Consider the following 23,713-nt stretch of genomic DNA (forward strand, 5'->3'; position numbering starts at 1 on the left):
ACTTAGGGATGCACATCTTGTTTCTAAGCACATACTCTGATACCCTAGATTAACTATAAAACTGTCCTAATGGCCCCTCGATAGTGTAGAGTGCAGCTGCAAATGTTTATGGATCACTGTCTGATCCAGGTCCCACCCGTTAGGTTTCCCTGTAATAAACTGATCCATTAATTATACGAAGCTGTCTGTCTCATTTTTAGTTCTCAGGATGGCTTCTCAGTTCAGTGAGCACTTTTTGTTCCCTCCACCCTCCATCAAAAGCATTCCTGTCTAACAGCACTAAACATGTACTTTTCAAGTGCATATAAAATATTCAAAATATACCATATTCTAGGCCACAAAACAAACCTTAACAAAGTTTAAAAATAAAAACAACAAAATGTACTTTCTTGAGCTACAAAGAAATTAAATTAGATACTGGTAACAGAAAGATATCTGGAAAAACCCCAAATATTTGAGAACGAATCAAATACTTCTAAATACTCATGGATCAAAGAGAAAGTTACAAAGGAAAAATTTTATATAAATTAAATATGAAAATAGAACTTTTCACATTTGTGGGATGTAACTTAAGTAGTACATAGAGGGAAATGTATAATACTAAACGGTATGCTAGGGAGAAAACTAAGCTTCCAACTGAGGAAGAGAGAAGAGTAAATCAGATTTAGAAAAAGGAAATGGATGGAATATTTTTTACGTGCAGAGATGAACATGAAAAAGGAAAACAATAAAGAAAAAAACAAAAGCTGGTTCTTTGATAAGATGAATAAATTCATAAACCTATAGCCTAGCTGAGTAGGAAAAAAAAAGAGGCCCAAATTACCAATATCAGGGATGAAACTAGTTATAACACTACAGACTCAAATGTAGCCAGAAGATAATGGAATCTTATGAATAACTTCTACCAAAAAATCCAGAAGTTACATGAAATGAACAAATTTTTGAGACAGAAACTACCATAACTCACTCATGAATAGCTTACAATAAAGAAAGGATTTTAAATTGCAGGTAAAAATATTTCCATAAATACGAAAAAAAAAAAGAAAAAAAAAGAGCTCACATGGCTTTTATGGCTTTGACTGACTTCCTGACTTTAGCAAAAATACCAGTTCACAAATTCATCCAAAATGTTGAAGAGGGAATACTTCTTCAGTTCATTCTAAGTCAGTATACCTAATTTAAAAAATTAACTGAAAAAAAAAAAATTAACTGAAAAAAAAAAAACAAAATTCATCCTAACAGATGAAAATTCTCAACTAGAAAAAAGAGCAAACTTAACCTGAATCGTCTAAATAATTATTTAATTTACAAACATTACTCCTGAACTCTTCCCTCCTCTCGATACTTCAAAATTCTACATGAAGTACATTCAGTTTTCCATTCTACAAAGCACATTTTTCCAGGAAGATTATTTTGAAGACTATGCTCTCTGAACAATGAAAGGACATTCAATTAATACATCTGCATAAACAGATGGCTAAAGTTCTTTAGCTAATATGATCATTTTCTCTAAGAGAACAGAAATATTAAGTATAGAGTAGGCACACATATGAATAAGCATTTTTAAAACTGCCACTTCGAGTGTAGAGTGAGAGGTAGGTGGATAAGAGTATATAAACTTCTTACCTCTACTTTTTTCACTCCTAGTACTAAAATCTACAGTGTTTTAGACTTACGTTTGTATCATTTAAGAGCAAAGTAATAAAGAAGCCCATCTTGGTGAAATTTTATCTTGCATGTTTAGAATTCAAATTATTATCACCACTGCTACCAACACCAGTAAAAATATCCTTCATCTGTTACTATTTTCTTTTACTTAATTTTTTGTTTTGGGGGCTTTTGCTCACTTGTTACCTGTATGAGCCCTAAAAGTTTGCTGTACTTGTATCAGAAACAGGCAAACAACAAATACAGAAGAAATCATCATCCAAAGTAACATTTTTCACCATTCATGACTTTTCAGAGACATTAAAGGAGAAATGGTAGGGAAAGCTACTATTTTTTTCTCCCCTCATGATTATCCTTTGACATCACTATCTCCTTCCAACCCATTTCATTTTTCAAGACTGGTCTTCCATGGCCACAAATAATTACAGAATGAGCAGTGGACCTTTTGCTTCCCATGCTTCAACTACATGAATTTTTCACACAAAAATAATTCATACCAACTTCAGAAGAATTATTATATTTTGAGGAAAGATTATTAAAAAAACAGCTCTACATATTCTCTTAATGATCTCACTGTGAGCTAAGTACTACTTTAAATACTTATGATCTGTAGCATGTTTGTGATTTGTTGGTAATGAATGAATAAAACACCATAGGTTATGTCCTAGTTATGCTGTAGAAACCAAACTTAAAAGTGCTTTTGTTCATTGTATCCCGTACTCACACAAATGTAAATATTCTCTGATCTTCTATGAAAATAAAATTCCCAAACGCTTTACTTCTGGCTAAAATTACTGTTGAAACCAAAGGTCAAATATTAAATGATACGCTAGGTAGATAATAAACAAAATTATGCTGGTGTAGCTATACTAATAGCCAGTAAATTTTACTAGCCAAAAACAGTATTACAGACATTTATTTCCTTAAGTTGAAAGATGCACTTAAGTCTACTTTATCTGTACTTACTCTCAATATGTATAAAGCAAAGACAGATGACCACAAAAGGAAACTGAGTCCTTCTTCATAGAGGGAGATCTTAACAGTAATAGAATAAGCATTATTATAATAAGCAGGTAAAAACAGTAAGAGAACAATAAAAGGAGCAGAGGAAAAAAAAAGTCTTAAAAAATGAAAAGCTCTTGAATGACAAATTTACAAAGGTTTATCTCACTGGCAAATATAAACCATGGCACCCAACAACTGGAAAATACACCTTCCAAAAGAGGTGAGTAATTTCGTGATTAAGGGTATAAACTCTGGAGCCAGATTATTCATGTTTGACTTCCAATCCTTTACTTATTAGCTGTGAGACTTGGGCAAATTTCTTATCTTCCTTATGCCTATTTCTTCAACGGTAAAATGGGGATAACTGTACCCAGCTCAATGGAACTTTGTGACAAATTACTATATATAAAATGGAACAGTGCAAAGCACAAGCAAAGCATGCAATAAATGTGTAGTAGTGGGGTTTTTTGCAGGCACAGGTTAGATTGTAGGAATTCTTAACACGAATTTATGAAAGGACTCCAGTGGCTCTGTGAGACTACTGAAATCACACGCAAAACTTTAGACTTGAATGCATTTTTCTGGGAGATAAAACTGTTTTTGCTCTTAAATTTATGACATATCTGCCCCAAGAGCGTAAATGTTAATACTGTGTTTATGCTTTTTTAAAAATAATTTACTCAATATTGGAAAATATTTAAGTCTCCCAGGCTATGATATCTCAAATTATTACTTTTTAAACATAACTGGCTAGTGAGCAAGTCAATTCAATGTATGTGGGCTAAGAAAAACAGGTTAAACACTTCCTTTGGCAAACTGCTTACAGTATCAGCACCTTGTCTTCTGTAAGCTCTTATTTTTTTCAAATGCAGATTAAAATCATCAATATGCCAATTTTGATAATTAGTAACTTGTAGTGAGTATTTTAAGAAAGAAAAATACTTGCTACTTGATAGAAAAAAAAAGACTAGTATTAGAATCCATGTTATAATTATATAAACTGAACAGTTAGGATAAAACATAAAATTGGTTTAAGCTTCTTATGTTTCAGTCTAGGAACACAGTAAAGGGAGGGAAAGGTCTGTGCATGTAAATGAGCACCTATGCTCTAAAAGGACAATTTAATTTGAAGCTGTTAATTTTTGTTCTAAATTTTAAAGAGAAGGCAAAATAAAATAGGCATAAAAAGAAAACCTAGTTTTGAAGGAGACTTTGTATCTTCAGGTGTTGACTGGTACAACAGCCCTTCAGGCCCAGAAATACTCATAGACAAATCATGAAAAAATAAGAGAAAAACTTTATTTCAAACAGGGTCAGTGGTATGTATGCAATAGCAAAGGCTGGTTGTAACAGCACTTTCACTTCAAACCTGAATTGATGCACAAATGTGACACTGTTTAATGATCAATTACTGCTAAAATGTGGATTAAATCCATCAACATGCTAATTCTGACATCTGTTATAGACCCTATTATTTATTTTAGTAGTAGAAGCTAATTTTCATCAGAAGAAAATGAAAACAACCTTACGGTTTCTACTAATGTAATGAACTGTATCCCCAGTATTGCTCTGAAATTATACCACTAGGTTGCTAAGAGAAATTCTAACTTCATCCAAATGTATTATTTAACTGATAATCTTCAATCATCATCTACTGTTGGCTTGATGGTTACTCCTCTTCTTATCTGACCCCAACCAATTAAACTGAAAAATGAAAATAAAAGAAATCATGAATTTTAAATCCATTTCATTAGCATTACTATAAAATGTTGATATATCCTATTTTACTACACTCTCCCCTAAATTCAAACTTGTTCCCATAACATGTTCTATTAAAAAAAGTCTGTATGTTACCTTCTTAGATTCCTAGAACCTTATACATGGATTTTCACCATCAGGAATGACAAGAAAAGCATACAAGAAGTTGCTGTCACACATATGCTCATGTTTCTCTAAAAAAATATACCTATTCATTCAGAATCAGCAAACAAGAGCATGTCACGTCCCCCTAAGGAACAATGCCAATAGACAAAACACATCAACTTAAATTAAAAACAACAACAAAAGAAACCCAACTCATTATCAATTCTTTTTTCCTTGAAAAATGCCTCTTTCACAGCATCTCAATAGATCATAATGGCTTTAAAGGGAAATAAGTAAAGAGAAAGAAGTGAAGAACTAGAATAGGTAGTCTATAAACAGATTACTCTCAATAGCAGAGGGACCAAAGGCCCCTCTAGTCAACAACCAGACTGGACTGATACCACAACTTTACTTTCTAGAACAAAACCCACCTAAATATGGGTAAAAAATACAATTCCAAAGAATATAAAGGAAGAAGAAAGTTAGCAAAAATGGGGAACTTGAAGGTTCCAGATACCTGTTCTCCTATAGAACCACCAAGTAATTAACACTCTGAAAAACTAGTTTTGTGGATCTGCAGCAGCCAAGCATATGCCCAACAACAAAAAAAAGCCACACTCAAGATAGAAAAAAATTTTGCATAATTTTGCTCACCCAGTGCAGCATAGCCAAGAGGAAGCCAACCAATTCCCAGTTCCTCCCATGGGACAGAATGGAAAGAATAGAACTTGTTTTCAAAGGTCTAGTTTGTCTGGGGGTTGCTCAAGGGACTAGTTTCTGTCTTGTCTGACTCTGAGTACCGGGAGAACTGTGGTATGGTTGCATCATCAGGTTGAAGACTCCAGAAAGCAGTAGTGTGAGACGAGGTGAGTAAAAGCTTCAGAAGGACTGCAGACTAAGGGTGCCTGGGGAACAAAGGATTATGAGCAGAGAAATACAGTAAAGTGAGGTCACAGAAGAAGCAAGGGTGAGACTTGGAGAAACTAAGACATATAAAGCAGTTGTGTACATGAAAAAATTGGACAAAAGAACACAGCTCCAGGGAAGATGCACACACAGAAAGGCCTGAGAAGACAATAAACAGTCACACTCGGTTGATTAGTGAAGTTTTTTCCTTCAGTCTTCAAAAACTATGACAGAGGGCTTCTTTTTCTTCCTTTCAAATGCCCAATTTTAAATAAAAGATCACAAGGTATACAGAGATACAGGGAAACATGAACACAGCCCATGCAAGAGAACAAAATAAATCCCTAGATACTAAACCTAAAGATGCACAGGCCTTGGACCCACTTGAGAAGGACTTTAAAACAACTGTCTTAAATACTTCCAAAGAGCTAAAGGAGAAACAGACACCTAAAAAAATAATGAAAATGATACACAAACAAAAACAGAATTTAAACAAAGAGAGTTTATAAAAATAAAGAGAAAAAAAACTAAACAGAAGTTCCGAGACTGAAAAATGCAAGGACAATTGAAAAACTCAATAGATTAATAAAACAGCAGATTGGAACAGGATCAGCAAACAGACAACAAATTTTGAAGATAGGTCATCTGAAATTATTGAGTCTGAGAAGCAAAAGAAAAAACAAAGAAAAGTAAACACCAACTGAAGTACTTATGGGACATCCAGAGAATCAACACACACATTATGGGAGTACCAAAAAAAGAAGAGAGGGGCAGAGAGTTTATTTGAAGAATAATGGGGCTTCCCTGGTGGCGCAGTGGTTGGGAGTCTGCCTGCTAATGCGGGGGACGCAGGTTCGGGCCCTGGTCTGGGAGGATCCCACATGCTGCAGAGCAACTGGGCCCGTGAGCCACAACTGCTGAGCCTGCGCGTCTGGAGCCTGTGCTCCACAACAGGAGAGGCTGCGATAGTGAGAGGCCCGCGCACCGCGATGAAGGGTGGCCCCCACTTGCCTCAACTAGAGAAAGCCCTTGCACAGAAACTAAGACCCAACACAGCCCAAACAAATTAATTAATTAATTAATTTTTTTTTAAAAAAAAGAATGACTGTAATAGTTCATGAATATATATAAGAAGCTCAAAACCCTCCAACTAGGATAAGCCAAAGAGAAGTATATTAAGACACAGGGTGATCTAACTGTCCAAGTCAAAGACAACAAGAGACTTTTAAAACTGCAAGAGAAAAGACAGTCAGTACATATAAGGGAACTTCCTTAAGATTATCAGTGGACTTCTTAGCAGATAACTTGCAGGCCGAAGGACAGTGGGATGATATATTCAAAGTGTTAAAAGAAAAAAACTACCAACCAAGGATACTATCTTGAAAAACTGCTTTCAAAATGAAGAAATGAAGATTTCCACAGATAAAAGCTGAGTGATTCATTATCACTATACCTGCTTTTAAAGAAATGCTAAAGTAAGTCCTTCAAGTTGAATTGAAAAGATAATACACAGCAACACAAAGACCTATGAAAATATAATGGTCAGTTGGTAAAGGGAAATACACAAATATAAAAACCTGTATTATTTAATTCTGGTGCACAGAATCTAAATGACACAAATGTAAGAAGTAATGATAAATAAATATGCAAATATATAATTCATTTGTCACATCAATAGCATTAAGTGCATGAATAAATATTTTAAAAGAGTAAGCTACTGTATTCAACTGAAGTTAAGCTGTTAGCAGTTTTGAACAAAATGTTTTAATGTCAAGTTCTTATATGTAATCCGACAACAACAACAACAAATATATAGAATATACACAAAGGAAAAATGATGGGGTGAATTCATAAGAACATAGGAACAGGGAATCCCTGATGGTCCAGTGGCTGAGACTCAGCACTTTCACTGCTCTGGGCCTGGATACAATCTCTGGTTGGGGAACTAAGATCCCACAAGCGAACACAGGAATGAAGCAGAACAGAATCCGACTGGCCAATGTGGGTTATGAGCATCAAAATAAAAACAAACAGCAATGGATCATAACCCACTGTAAACAAGTAAATAAATAGGAAAAGAGGAATGGCAAATGATAACTGCAGAGAAGCAGCACAGAGTTATGCTATCCCCAGAACGAAGCACAATTCAAGCAAGAATAATCAAGTGGCAAAGGGGTAGGCAATTTGATGAGCAGCAGGCTATTTGTAGTCTTAAGGGTTCTCGCCATAGACTTCATTAGTGCAAGCATAAAAGAGAAACTTTACAACAGAAAAATCAGACGTCTTGACTGTATGAACAAAATTAACCTCACATCTAGGTGCAGCCAGATATTCTGTGCCCTTGAGATTCCTGATAAGGACACAACACAAATTATATAGCATTTTGGCTTATAATAAATAACCTAAATCTAATAAGACAAAATATCAAATTCAAATTGAGGAAGATTCTATAAATTAACTGGCTTGTATTGTTCAAATGTCAATTCATGTTCAGACAAAAACGTTTAAAAAAGTTCCAAATTAGAGAGACTACAGGAACATGAAAAGGAAATGAAATATGTGATCCTGGGGTGAAGCAAGAAAAATTCTATAAAGTACAATGGTGAGACAGGTGACAAAACTGGAATGAGGAGTTCAGGTTTTTGTATTTTGTCAACATTAAAAATCTTGAGGGGCTTCCCTGGTGGTGCAGTGGTTGAGAATCTGCCTGCCAATGCAGGGGACACGGGTTCAAGCCCTGGTCCGGGAAGATCCCACATGCCACGGAGCAACTAGGCCCATGAGCCACAATTACTGAGCCTGCGCGTCTGGAGCCTGTGCTCCACAACAAGAGAGGCCGCGATAGTGAGAGGCCCGTGCACCGCGATGAAGAGTGGCCCCCGCTTGCCACAACTAGAGAAAGCCCTTGCACAGAAACAAAGACCCAACACAGCGAAAAATAAATAAATAATAATAAAAATAATAAAAATAAAGGAATTCCTTTAAAAAAAAAAAATCTTGAACTAGCTGTATAAGAGAATATCCTTATTCTTAGGAGATACACACTGAAATATTAAGAACTCCAGGTTATGTAACCTACTCAACGGTTCAAAAAAACTAAGGTGTATGCTTATGTATGTGCACATGTAATAATATGAATGGTGTACATATATAAAAAGTCAAAGAAAATGGAAATATTGATTTGGAATTGTTTGATTTTATATAGATTCTGTCTGAGATTAAAGGAAAGCCAGTTGCAATACCTGGAGTAAAAAAGTGAACTGCAACTTTACAGATCAGTGCTGGAAATATAGATTTTAGTGATCCAAATACACACCTGAGAATTAAAGCCATGAGAACCACTGAATTCAAGGACAAATGTGTTTGTGCATGTATATACATCATTAAGAACTAATATACCACAAGAAAATGTGCCGTTGCTCTTGAATGAAAGGTGGACAAGTTGACAAACTTACCGCCAGTGTTTCTCAACTCTTCGGCTAATGGCTATTTTTTCTCCCACTTCTGTGCACACAGGATTAGTGAGAACTATTTTACCCAAATCAGCCTTTACTGCACTAACTCTTCCTCCTGTTGAAAGGGATCCTATGTTCACCATAAGCACTTCATTCTTAGACAGCTTTTGCACCTAGGGAAATAAATTAAGAAAAAAAATCCTTAAATAAAGGAAGTGCTTTCCAAAATGAAGTGAGAATTTACCAAATACTGCTAGAAATAAACTATGAAGGAAAAAAAATTCTGCACAAATTACATTATAATGGGATTTGAACTACATACAAGTGTCCAAACAAAACAAAAAGTTATTTAGCAATTACTGAATATACACAAGGTCTAATTCTAAGCTACTTAGTGTAGCATAGATCAATGAAACTCTTAAAATTTTGAAGAGACTTACAGCAAAAAGAATGTACAGGGACTTCCCTGGTGGCACAGTGGATAAGACTCCCCGCTCCCAATGCAGGAGGCCCAGGTTTCATCCCTGGTCAGGAAACTAGATCTCACATGCATGCCGTAACTAAGAGTTCACATGTCACAACTAAGGAGCCCAAGTGGTGCAACTAAGGAGCCTAGCTGCTACAACTAAGACCTGGTGCAACCAAATTAATTAATTAATTTAAATAAAAAAAGAAAAAAGAAGTTCAATATTTCCTGAAAAGTGCAGCAAGACAAGAATAACATGTAACACATAGTTTATGTGAAGGCCTAATTCCATTCATGTAATGTTAACTAGGTACTTAAACTTCCTGGCCTCTATAAAACTGGGTAACACTTACTACCATAATTATTAACTGTTACACTGCCTACTGCTGTTGTCTACACTTACAGTCTCATGTCAAAATTCACACCAGTGTTTTTAAGGGCTTCAAGTTTCATTAAGTCAGAGGGTAAGAAATACAAATATTAAAGGAACTCCAAAAAATTGACATGTAAATTTTATAAGCACTTAATTCACATCCAGAACAATTCCTTTCCTATTGCTTTTACATGACCATTGTTTTTTCCTAACATAAAAAGGACTTTACAATCATACATACAGAATTTTGAGTACTTTATGGATTGATATTCAATCTTTCATGAAACAAAGGTAAAAATTTTAAGCAACACATCAACCAATCCTAAGGCTTAAAGAGAAACTGGAGAACAGAATCTGATAGTGAGAATGAGATACAAAGAAGACTTAGTTACTAGAAAAAGCCCAGTGTTAAAAAGTTAATATAAGAATTCTATATCACTCTTTTGCCACCTGTTTCTCTCCCTAAGCTTATTATATCATCAGATCTTTTAATGTCAAAACATGTATTATGGATCTCATTCCTTTTAAAATGTCATTTTCCTACTGCTGTTTAAAATAACTCTGAAATGAAACTGCTGGGACACTGTTTGCACACTTAAATACATTACAAATTTATACTTTCTCAAAAAGGTTAAGTGCTTATTTCTGTGTATCTTTGCCAACAAAATCTTACTTTTTAAAAAAAAGTCAAGTGTATACTAGAAATATTAAGTCTTTGTAATATGTGCCACAAACACTTTTTTCCATTAAAAAACAAAACAAAACTCTGGCTTGGTTTATGGCTGGTTGCTACAAAGAAACTTCCAGATTATTCACCTTTTCTTTGTTTGTAATTCCACTGTGCAAGACAATGAAACAAAACTGGTTGAAACATCATACTTTGTCTCATTTACCTTTGCTGCTTTTTTGTCTCCTTCTGTGCGTACACCAAGAAGTCGTCTAAGTAGGAAATAGGAAATTTCCAATTCTGTGAAGATCTCAGGTAAAGCACCAACCGCACCAAGCACTTGCCCCACCATTCTGTCAGCCCGGCACAGAGTGGGGTCAATTTTTGTTCCAACTCCTAATACATGATATAAACATTACATATTCCAACTTGTTTTTTCTTAAAATGTTTGTAAAGTTAGTCAAACCGGTACAACAAGTCTCTACATATTCTAACCCTGTTAACTCATACCATGTAACAGCTACATAACCAAAATCCCATAAATTCCTAATTAAAATCCCTGCTTTATCTAAAAATACAAGAACAATGGGAAAAAGTGTTGCTAGAAATTCAAGACTAAAAAAAATCTTCTTGATTTAAATTATAAAGAAAAAAATTATAAAGGTAAATGAGATACCTGCTTACCTCAAAATAAATTTCATTTAATAAGATATTGTTTTAATAAAGATTGAGAAGTACAAAGTTTGTAATGTTTACTTCAAATTATATGTTTGTACATTAATGCAATAAAAAGTTACAAGAAAATGTTCTCTGAATGTCCTTATTCTTAAAACAAACAAAAACACCAACCAAACAAAAAACTGCACCCACATCATACACAGAAAACAGGCAATTTGTAGGCAACCTTCCATTTGTAAAAATTTACATAAAAAGCAACCAAGGACAGTGTAAATAAAAGAGTATAATAATATATTCAATATTAAATCATAAAACCTCGTTACTGAACTTAGTCATGAAACTAAAATGTATTCTTTATATATAAAAGTAACCCCCTTTTCCCCACCCCACCCCCTCGCACTGCACGACTTGTGGGACTTAGTTCCCCAACCGGGGACTGAACCCAGGCCCACAGCAGTGAAAGCACGGCGTCCTAACCACTGGACCGCCAGGGAATTCCCTAAAAGTATTCTTTTTAACAAACATAAGAAATCATTTTATAATGTATAATCAACAATTCAACTACATGTATACCTCCCATCCACTCCTTCATATTCAGTTAAAATATCTAATCAGAGATACAGACTCTCAGATAATCCATTTCACACAAAGTGACATGAATAGCCACTATCAAAAGAATGTAAGTGAAATCCTTACCAATAAGACCCCCTGGAGCAGCATACTGAAGATCATTGTGTTCCGCGAAAAGTGATACAATTTTGGAAAAGATTGGTTTGCACATGAGTTTTCCTTCACTATCTTTGGAAACAATACCAGGTCTGACTTCTATCTCCTGGCCCACCTGTAAGTGAGTAATCAAAATATGTGGGGCAACACAGTTACCATTTACATGGTTAAGAGTCCTCACTGGTAGATTGCCAAACACGATAACCACTCAATTATCTAGCAATTACCTAGAAAATATGTATGCTTTAAAGACATACTTAAAACATAAAAACAGTAAACAAAACAATAAGTGTTTTTAAAGTTAATTTTGAGATTTTGTTTTTACCATTTTTTTTTCCCCTGGTTAACAAGAGTTCAAAATCAAGTTCACCTTTAATACTCCTTTTAAAATACTACCACCAGCCACACCACCTTTAAGGTCATCAACTTCACAGCCAGGTTTGTTGACATCAAAGGACCTAATAACTGGGAAGGGGATAAGGAAGAAAGGAAAGAAACCATAAGGATCATCATGTTATTTAAATTAGATGTTTATCAAGTTAACTTAATAATTTTTTTTTTTTTACAAAAGTAGCCAATTAAGATCTACACTTTAGAGTTGAGTTTGTGGGGAAATATCATTATTCCAATGCTTACCATGGTCTTAACTATTGGAAAAATGAAAATAACTTGATCAGTTAAGTGACACGTTTAAGCTTTATCTATCTTTTGGAGTATGATGTGACTGTTACAAAACAAAAGACAAATAAATACTCTTTATGTATACAGTTAAGTGAAGGGATGACTGTTCTGGGCTGAATTATGGCCTCCTTCCCCAAAATTCATGCTGAAGCCCTAACCCTTGGACTCAGTACCTCAGAATCCGACTCTATTGGCAGACAGGGAGTTTAAAGAGGTAATTCAGGTAAAGTGAGATCAGTGAGGGGCCCTAACCAATCTGACTGGTGTCCTTATAAAAATAGGAAATTTGGACAAAGAGGTACCAGAGATGCACACACAAAGAGGAAAAATCATGTGATTAAAAACCATCATGTGGCCCTCTGCAAGCCAAAAAGGAGAGGCCTCTGGAGAAACCAAATCTGCCAGCACCTTAATGTCTGACTACTGGCCTCCATAACTGTGAGGAAATAAATTTCTATTGTTTAAGCACCCATTATGTGATACTTTGTTATGGTAGCCCTAGCAAACTATTACATTGGTCCTCACATAAAATTACAAAAAGAATTAGCTATGAAATTAACCTCCAGAGTACAATCTTGCACTCATTAAAAAAGACTATACAGGGACTTCCCTGGTGGCGCAGTGGCTAAGACTCTGTGCTCCCAATGCAGGGGGCCCAGGTTTGATCCCTGGTCAGGGAACTAGATCCCACATGCCACAACTAAGAGTCCACATGCTACAGCTAAAGATCCTGCATGCCGCAATGAAGATCCCACGTGCTACAGCTAAAACCCGACGCAGCCAAATAAATAAATATTAAAAAAAAAAAGACTACACACACACACATGTTTATGTGATTTTATGAACAAAAAGAGGTTTGGAAATATACATGTTATCAGTGATGTGGGACTGAATTCTTCTTTTATATACTTTTACATTACAACTTATGTAATAAAAACTTAGTTTTAAAACTACAAAATAATTCTAGGACTATGTAACTTACAAAAAGAACAGTGACACTTAACGAAGAGTGTGCTTCAGAATCACTCAAAAGAACACTCTCCAGAAAACACACAGGAGGTCCAGAAGAGTGCCCAGAAAGGCTGAAGTTTTCTACAAACTGTGTGCAAGAACCACAAACTTAATGTAATTAGTTTTGGTATTGTAAGCTTAAGGTAAAAGGAACATGAAAATCTTCATCAGAAGTATGGTGAAATCATTTGTACAGAAATTCTAATGTCCTGTTCCTGCCTAAAACATTATCACATAAAGAACACTGTATTAGTCTAATCTCAATTACATAATAAAAAAATTAATGTTCCTATTTTACTCAGGAGTCTGTTCCTCAACCAATCTAGCATTGCCAATACAATCTTAGAATCAATCTATCTTAATACTAAACTTTCATTCACTCCACTGAGTTCAAAATGGAATGTTGTCCTTGGTTTTCATAAACTCAATCCCTATTTTAAAATTCAAAAAGCACATAAAGACTTTAATTTACTATTGCCTCTGTGCCCTTAAAAGCAAATCAACAATGCATAAACTGAGTCAACCGTTAAAGGCCAAAAGGTTAAGTCCTTACCAATAAGTCGGGGCTCTGAAGTAAAGTCTCTTAGAGGTACTGGAATTTTATTAACGATATACTCACAGACAACTTCAATATTATATTTCAGCTGAGCAGAAATTGGAATAATAGGAGCTCCTTCTGCTACTGTACCTATATGACAAAATTCAGAAAGATCCAAATTTGTCATTTTTACAGAATTTGTCCCATAGATTACTAAAGATTATTAAATGGATATCCAGACGTAGATATACAGATGTCAGCAAAATATGCAATGCTATCATCCTGTTTAGAAAGATGACAGTGTTTTGTTTTTCTCTCTAATTAAATGTCAATCAAGAAGTCAACAGAATGGACCAAATGAGTTTTTATAGACATAGCTTTTCCTTTTCTTTACCACATAATCTGGCTAATAAAGCCAACCTATCTAACAAATAAAAGAGAAGTCAAATGTAAAAAATAATTTGCATCATGTCTTGCCCCAAATGAAAACAATATGTTTTACAGAAAGGGACACTAAAGATTAAAGAAATCATTGTCAGTTGCAGTTTGGGAAACAGATTCTCAATGAGAAGAGAGTCTAAATAATTAGAAAACACACCAACATATATAAAAAAGCCACTTTCATTCATTTTACTATCACTGGGAAAGAATTTTAGAAACATCAGACTGGTGCTCACTTTGACAGCACATATACCTAAACTAGAATAATACAGACAATATTAACATGGCCCCAATGCAAGGATGACGTGGAAATGTGAAGCATTCCATATTTTTATTATAATAATGAATTTGTTATATAGTTAAAAAAAAAAAAAAAAGCAATGTGTTTCCATTTGAAAAAAACCCACCTGGTAACATTCATGGAATATAACTTCTTTTCTATCTAATATGTACTCTAAGCACATCAAACTCAGAAACAAATTTCACTGCTTCCATAAACTGGCTAAAAGCAACACAAGTGTTAAGTAGTACAGAGAAAAAGGGCTTAGTACCCACAGATTCACTTCGTTTTTGATAACTAAATTCTTAAAACTTGATTCAAACATTTATTAATTACAGCTTCTTACCTTGTACAAATGCAAGGATCTGTTCATACTGTTCTTTAGCCTGACTTTCTTTTACCAAATCAATTTTATTTTGTAGAATCAAAATATGCTTCAGTTTCATAATTTCTATGGCAGCCAGGTGTTCAGAAGTCTGAGGTTGAGGACAGGATTCATTACCAGCTAAGTTGATTATGAAGAATTAAAACACAAAAAACATGAGTAATAAGAATTAGTTCTCACCTAATAGAGACTTCTGGATGTCTTAAAGCAAATTCCTGGACACCAGTGCCAAGTGTCTTTGTGTGCACATTTAAATTCCATGACAGACTGCCCTGGATTCCCCACTCTTTTGGCTCCTATTCGAGGCGCTATGCACAATACTTGGAATCAGCTAGTTTGGCTTCTTTCAGACTGCACTCAAGGCTTTTACTCAGGCATAACACATGCCCCTCCGGTTCTATGTAGTCTTTGGGATATTCTGGCTCCAGAATAGTTAAGAGTAGAAAAATTGCTTAATGTAGACTATGAACAATAATTAATCAACCACAAATGTAGACAACCACAAAGATGGCTCAATGATCTCCATGTCTGGCATTCACACCCTTGTGAAATCCTTCCCTTTAAATGTGGGATGTATCTAATGACCTACATCTAATGAAGACAACACTGCAAAAGAGATGGAACGTCACTCCTCAAATTAGGTTACAAAGACCCTGGCTTCCAACCTGGAAGTTCTTTGTTTCTCTCAAAACAACAACTATCCCGTCACTAGGACAGATGCGAAGCTTATGGAGGCCCACGTGAGGAGAAACCAAGGCATGACTGAACTTTAAAAAGTGGACTCTCCAGCACCAGACAAGTCTTGAGGTAACAAGTCTGCATTCTGCTGACAGATGGCTATAATTTCATGAGACCTTGAGCCGAGACAGCAAAACTCCTGAGCCACAGAAATAGTGATTAAATGTTTGTTTTTCTACTTACTACATTTTTAGGTACACTGTTACATAGCAATAGATAATAAACACAGCTGTTCATTTTAACAAAAGGGAAAAACACTACCTGAAAAAATAACAACGTATTATAAAGTACTATGTTTTGTCTAGTACCCCAGTGATCATCTCCCATCTCCTTGTTCCAAACCCATTCTGAATGCTTGTTGAAAAGCATAGCCTTATATAATAAAGCATTTGGCCTTGCCCCAAAAGAGGTCTAGTTCTTGCCTTTGGGCTTCTTGAAGATAAGCCATGTCATCCCTGATAGAAGTGTCCTTATTCAGGGCAGGAGCAGACTACATCAAATCTTAAGAGTATATACTTGATAGCCTTAAACAGGCTGGCCATGTCAAAAACACCAACCATGGGGATTGGAGACGAGGTCTCTGCTGATTTGAAGATTAAAATCAACCACATGGGCAATCAATCACTCATACGTATGTAATGAAACCTCAATAAAAACTCTGAATACCAAAACTGAGGTGAGCTTCCTTGTTGGCAATATTTCACGTGTAATGTCACATAATGATACCAAGAGAGTAATCTCTGCCTCTGCACAAGGACAATGGAAGTTTCATGTTTGGAACCCTCCTGGCCTCTGCACTTTGTGTCTCTTCCTTTGGCTGACCTTAATTTTGCACCTTTCCGTATAATAAACTGTAACTGTGAGTAAAACATCTTTCAGTGAGTTTTTTAAGTCTAATAAATTACCAAATTTTAAGGATGATTTACAGAACTCCCTGAATTTGCAATTGGGTGTCAGAAACAAAAGCGGTCTTGTGTGGAGACAGTACTCTCTAACTCTACATTTGGCCTTAAAATTCATGTAGCCTCCAGTAGTAAAATCTCTTGACAGCTCACAGAGAAAGCACAGAAAACTTCCCAGCTTTGAAAACCTTCACACACCTCTTGATTTCAGCATTTCACGTGAATGTGCATCTAAAAAACACCATTATGTCAATATTGCAGTGGAGAGATCAAAGATATTTGAAAAATACCCTTCTCCCCACTCCCCTCATATTACTATATTAAAAATTCTAAGATAGTAAGAAAATGCATTGTTGTCTTACAAATATATTTTTTTCCCTCACTACTCTAAGAATTTCACCAGATATAAGCCCCAGTTTAACTTGCTTAGTATATCATGATTGCTGGCAAGCAGGCATGGATACTAATTTGGATGACCAGTTTATTCTCATTTATGGTCACTAGAGACCCTTCTTCCCCTTTAAATATTCCATGCTGGATCGGCTCCACACTTATCTGTCAAACCAATTCTGATGTTATTTACCTATTAACAGAAGAGCTGCATCCATCACTGCTGCACCATTCAGCATAGTAGCCATCAAAATGTCATGGCCAGGACAGTCAACAAAGGAAACATGTCTGATAATCAAGAAATAACAATCAGCTTTAAGATCAACTAGCATTATATGGTCACCTTATCTTTGATAAAGGAGGCAAGCATATACAGTGGAGAAAAGACAGCCTCTTCAATAAGTGGTGCTGGGAAAATTGGATAGGTACATGTAAAAGTATGAAATTAGAACACTCCCTGACACCATGCACAAAAATAAACTCAAAATGGATTAAAGACCTAAGTGTAAGGCCAGACACTATCAAACTCTTAGAGGAAAACATAGGCAGAACACTCTATGACATAAATCACAGCAAGATCCTTTTTGACCCAGGTCCTAGAGAAATGGAAATAAAAACACAAATAAACAAATGGGACATAATGAAACTTAAAAGCTTTTGCACAGCAAAGGAAACCATAAACAAGACCAAAAGACAACCCTCAGAATGGGAGAAAATATTTGCAAATGAAGCAATTGACAAAGGATTAATCTCCAAGATTTACAAGCAGCTCATGCAGCTCAATAACAAAAAAACAAACAACCCAATCCAAAAGTGGGCAGAGGACCTAAATAGACATTTCTCCAAAGAAGATATACAGATTGCCAACAGACACATGAAAGAATGCTCAACATCATTAATCATTAGAGAAATGCAAATCAAAACTACAATGAGGTATCATCTCACACCAGTCAGAATGGCCATCATCAAAAAATCTAGAGACAATAAATGCTGGAGAGGGTGTGGAGAAAAGGGAACACTCTTGCACTGTTGGTGGGAATGTAAATTGATACAGCCACTATGGAGAACAGTATGGAGGTTCCTTAAAAAACTACAAATAGAACTACCATACGACCCAGCAATCCCACTACTGGGCATATACCCTGAGAAAACCATAATTCAGAAAGAGTCATGTACCAAAATATTCATTGCAGCTCTGTTTACAATAGCCAGGACATGGAAGCAACCTAGGTGTCCATCATCGGATGAATGGATAAAGAAGATGTGGCACATATATACAATGGAATATTACTCAGCCATAAAAAGAAATGAAATGGAGGTGTTTGTAATGAGGTGGATGGAGTTAGAGTCTGTCATACAGAGTGAAGTAAGTCAGAAAGAGAAAAAGAAATACAGTATGCTAACACATATATATGGAATCTAAGGAAAAAAAAAAAGGTCATGAAGAACCTAGTGGCAAGATGGGAATAAAGACACAGACCTACTAGAGAATGGACTTGAGGATATGGGGAGGGGGAGGGGTGAGATGTGACAGGGTGAGAAAGTGTCATGGACATATATACACTACCAAATGTAAAATAGATAGCTAGTGGGAAGCAGCCGCATAGCACAGGGAGATCAGCTCGATGCTTTGTGACCACCTAGAAGGGTGGGATAGGGAGGGTGGGAGGGAGGGAGATGCAAGAGGGAAGAGATATGCGAACATATGTATATGTATAACTGATTCACTTTGTTATAAAGCAGAAGCTAACACACCATTGTAAAGCAATTATACTTCAATAAAGATGTTTAAAAAAAAAAAAAGATCAACTAGCATTTAAACCAAGTCGCAGACTTCTAAAAGTTGAATCACTTTAAAAGAAATTAACCTTGCTGCAAAGTGGCTACAAAATATGATGCTTCGAGAATTTTGAAATGACACTACCCATTTGAAATTAAAATGACTGAAGATCCATTCCAAAGCAGATAAAATTAACTATATGCAGATATAACTTCCCTAAAGACAAGGCTGTAATAAGCTTGGGATAGCTCCCAATCCAATCAAAGTGAAAAAGACACTGACTTTATAGAATGTATAAATAGGAATAATAAACTAATAACAATAATAAACTGGGAATATTCTTGATTTGAAAGCCAAACAATGAATTATAAGAAATGTGTTTATTTGCCTACCAAATACAATATCCAAATCTTTAGACCATTGTCTAGTTGGACCATTTTTTTAATCTGTTAAGTTGAAAGCCGTATGTTATAGTCCCTTCTGGACATGTTCACAAATATTATCTCTGGGTCAGTAGTATGCCTTTTGACCCTTCCAAAAGATCTTTTGCAGAGCAATAACTTTTAATTTTGATGTACAGCAACTTACTAATTTTTTTCATGGACTGTACCTTGCCATAATATCTAAAAACATCAGACCAAGTCCCTTGTCCAAAAACTTTTACCTACATTTTCTTCTAAAAGTTTTTATGGTTTTATCTGATCCATTTAATACTCAAATGTGTCTATATTTCGAGCATGCACTCAAAATGTATTGAGTACACACAAACATTAAAAGAAAATGTACATTTTGAATGCAAGGCATTAGGTTTAAAACTATAATTATTTTTAATTGTTCCACCACCTGTTTGTTGAAAAGCCTATTCTCCTCTGCTGAACTGCTTCTGCACCTTTGTCAAAAATCAGTTGGGACATATTGGAGTTGGTCCATTTCTGGGTTTTCTAACTCTGTTCCACTGATCTGTGTCTCCCTTCACCAGCAAAACACAGTCTTGATTACTACAGTTACATACACTTTGAAATCAGGTAGACTAACTTTCTATTTTACACTTTACCAAAATTGTTGTAGCTATTCAATTTCATCTCTCCAAATAAATTTTAAAATAATTTTATATAAACCAACAAGAAAACTTGCTGGAACTTTTTTTGTATTTGTTTTTGTGCAAAACCACTGTATTTACAAAAATGGCACAAAAGTGAATTCAACAGCCGATGCGCATGCACACTTCATTCACATCTTCAACAACAAAAGGTATTCTAACACTACAGAACTGAATAAGGATACTAGCTTCAACAGCAGCTGTTAAGCACCAGAGTCACATAAGTTACACCAGAATGGGCAATTATTGCCCAAGTAAAATTCTATTGTTAAAGCTGAAACAGATTTAAGGCCATTCAAGTTCAAGCACAGGATACAAATCTTTTGAAGCCCCCTCTATTTGTGTTTGAAATATGTGACCTTCCTTCTAACTTGTGGTCTTAAACTTCTGTTTTACAAAATCCAAAAGAAAAATACAGAAGAAATCAATACAATAGAAGTTACACTAAATAAGAGTAACATACAAAGCTATAATTAAGATGAATTAAAGAAAGCCAAAACATTAAAATTGTAAAACTTGCTTGTTACTTGTTGGAACCAGCCCTACACTAGGAGTTAGGTAATATATACAATTATTTTCAAGTAGATTACTTTACATTGCTCTAACATGTTCTTTTCATCAGTGCACTGTTAAACTAATCAAAACTCTACACATGTATATTCCCTTACACACACACTACAACTACCTGCAAAGCCATAACTCTCAAATGACTTAGTGAGTGAAAGGAAATAAAACGTGGAGAAGTAACATATTAAGGAAAAATAATGAGAATTAGAAGATTCATGCAGTTCAGTTCTTTTAATCAGCCAGCCCTTGCTGGCACTTTGATAAAACTTGCATTAACCTGTATATCAGTTTAAACAGAATTAGCATTTTATTCTCTGGAGTTTCCAATGTACAAACAGAGTATATCTATTTAGATTTTCTTTGACTTCTTTCAGAGCTGTGTAATTTTCACACATTTTTGCATATATGTTCATGAGAGATATTTTCCCACAGCTTTACTTTCTTGTAATGTCTTTTTCTGCTTTTGGTATAGGGTAAAGCTTTCCTCATAGACTTCCTCTGCTTCTATCCTCTAAAGACATTGTGTCTTACATCTAAGTATTTCATCTTTTTGAGACTTAAGTACAGTAGTTTAAATTTTGCTGTGTATACGTTCATTGCTGGTACACAGAAATACAATCAACTTTTGTGTGTTGACCTGGTATCCTGTAACCCTGCTTATGAAGCAAGATTCCAATCTGTAACCTTTAATTATCTTTTCTTAAAATAATTTTATCTATGCAAACAAAAACCTTGCTAGGATTTTGATAGGGATTGCATTAAACCTGTATATCAACTTGAGCAATCTGAATAGGTTTATATCAATTATAGAAGTTCAATCAACAATTAATAACCTCCCCAAGCAGAAAACATCAGGCCTAAATGGGTTCACTGGGTGAATTCTACCAAACATTTAAGGAAGCTATTACACCAATACCCTACTTGCTCTTTAGAGGATAGAAGCAGATGAAATACTTCCTCATTCTATGAGGCAAGCTTTACCCCAATACCTAAACCAGACAAAGACATTACAAGAAAGGAAAACTAATGGAAAATATCTCTCATGAACATATATGTAAAAATCTTCAACAAAATATTAGCAAATCTAATCCAACAATGGATAAAAGAATTACATGCCACAACCAAGTGGGTTTTCTCAGGTATAGAAGGCTAATTCAATACCTGAAAATCAATTAATGTAACCCATCACATCAACGGGTTAAAGAAAAATCACATAATCATATAAACAAATGCAGAAAAAGCATCTGACAAACTCCAACACCCATTCATTAACTCTCACCAAATTAGGAACAAAGGGTAACCTCCTCAAGCTGATAATGAGTATCTACAAAAACTCTATAGCTAATGTCATACTTAATGGTGAGAAACTCAATGCTCTCCACTAAGATTAGGAAAAAGCAAAAATGTCCCTTTTTACCAATGCTTTTGAACACAGTAATGGAAGTCCCAGCTTGTATAATAAAAACAAAAGAAAATAAAAGGTATACAGATTAGAAATGAAGAAATACAACTGTCTTTGTTTGCAGATGACATGACTGCCTAGGTAGAAAAATTGTTAAAGGCGACAAAAAAACTCCTGAAACTAATAAGTAATTATGGTAAGACTATAGATTTGAGATTAATATAGAGAAGTTAATCACTTTCCTAAATAGAAGCAATGAACAAGTGGAATTTGAAATTAAAAACACAAATCATTTACATTAGCACCCCCAAAAATAAAATACTTAGGTATAATTCTAAGAAAATATGTATAAGATCTATATGAGGAAAACTACAAAATTCTGATGAACGAAGCCAAAGAACTAAATAAACAGACAGATACCACATGTTAATGGGTAGGAAGACTCTACATTGTCAAGATGTCAGTTCTTTTCAAACTGATCTACAGATTCAATGCAATCAATCCCCATTAAAATCCCAGTCATTTTGTGGATATCAATAAACTGATGCTAAAGTTTATATGCAGAGGTGAAAGTCTTAGAAGAGCCAACACAGTACTGAATGACAATAACAAAGCTAGAGGACACTAGGCCACTTCAAGCCTTAGTATGAAGGTACAGTAATCAAGAAACTGCAGTATTTGAAAAACAGTTAAACATATTAATGCAACAGAACAGAGACCCAATAAACAGATCCACATTAATAGAGTTAACTGATCTCTCAAAAAGGAGCAAGGGAAAAGACAGTCTTTTCAACAAATGGTGCTTTACCAACTGGACATCTACGTGCAAAAAAATGCATCTAGGCAGAGACCTTGTGCTTGGTAGAAAAATGAGTTCAAAACGATCACAAAACTATAAAACTCCTAGAAAATAACATATGAGAAAACATAGATAGCCGTGAATAAGGTGATCACTTTTCAGGCACAATACCAAAACCACAAAGGAAAAGAACTGATAAACTGGACATCTCAAAATTAGAAATTTCTGGGAATTCCCTTGCAGTCCAGTGGTTAAGACTCTGCGCTTCCTACGCAGAGTGTGGGTTCAGTTCCTGGTAGGGGAACTAAGATCCCGTATGCCACAAGGTGTGGCCAAAAAAAATTTTTTTTAAAGAAAAGGAAAGGAAATTTCTGCTCTGTGAAGACACTGTCAAGAGAATGAAAAGACAAGCAAACTGGGAGAAAACATCTGCAAAAGACATATCTGACAACGAACTAGTACCTAAAATACACAAATAACCCTTAAAACTCAAAATAAGGAACAACCTGGTTAAAAAATGTGTTCAAGACCTGAACAGACCTAACCCCACGAAAGATATACAGACAGAAATTAAGCACATGAAAAGACACTGCACATCACATGTCAACAGGGAAATGCAAATTAAAAAAATAAACACATAAAAAACTGTTTGAATGGCTAAAATTCCTAATACTGACACCACCAAATGCTGAAAAATGTGGAAAAACAGCAACTCTCATTCATTAGTAGAGGGAATGCAAAAATGGGACAGCCATTTTGAAAGTTTGGTGCTTTCTCACAAAATCAAACATCCTTTTACCATCTGCACCAGCAAATACACTCCTTAGTATTTATTTACTCAAATCAGTTGAAAACCTATGTCCACATACAAAAAAAACCTGCATGCAGATTTA

General features: G+C 35.1%; 1 protein-coding gene and 1 non-coding gene across 3 annotated transcripts in view; one reads left to right on the forward strand and one right to left on the reverse strand.

Annotated features, from left to right (window-relative positions):
* LOC133082988 (eukaryotic translation initiation factor 2 subunit 3-like) overlaps positions 1-23,713 on the reverse strand; it is a 31,961-nt gene that overhangs the window by 4,239 nt on the left and 4,009 nt on the right. The window contains exons 5-12 of one of the 2 annotated variants that reach the window (XM_061179652.1): positions 17,367-17,461; positions 15,105-15,263; positions 14,053-14,187; positions 12,178-12,272; positions 11,778-11,922; positions 10,630-10,799; positions 8,898-9,070; positions 3,969-4,377 (exon numbers count right to left, since the gene is read on the reverse strand). In XM_061179652.1, coding sequence (XP_061035635.1) covers positions 4,314-4,377; positions 8,898-9,070; positions 10,630-10,799; positions 11,778-11,922; positions 12,178-12,272; positions 14,053-14,187; positions 15,105-15,263; positions 17,367-17,461 — 1,036 coding nt within the window. In that variant the 3' untranslated portion in view covers positions 3,969-4,313. Of the gene's footprint in view, positions 1-3,968; positions 4,378-8,897; positions 9,071-10,629; positions 10,800-11,777; positions 11,923-12,177; positions 12,273-14,052; positions 14,188-15,104; positions 15,264-17,366; positions 17,462-23,713 lie in introns of those variants that run through there. The other variant, XM_061179653.1, reaches the window with a different exon arrangement.
* LOC133083021 (U6 spliceosomal RNA) lies at positions 14,707-14,811 on the forward strand. Its single transcript, XR_009699107.1, has one exon. It is a non-coding gene; the product is annotated as a U6 spliceosomal RNA (small nuclear RNA).

This window comes from Eubalaena glacialis, unplaced genomic scaffold (assembly GCF_028564815.1).
Source record: "Eubalaena glacialis isolate mEubGla1 unplaced genomic scaffold, mEubGla1.1.hap2.+ XY H_3, whole genome shotgun sequence".
NCBI lineage: Eukaryota > Metazoa > Chordata > Mammalia > Artiodactyla > Balaenidae > Eubalaena > Eubalaena glacialis.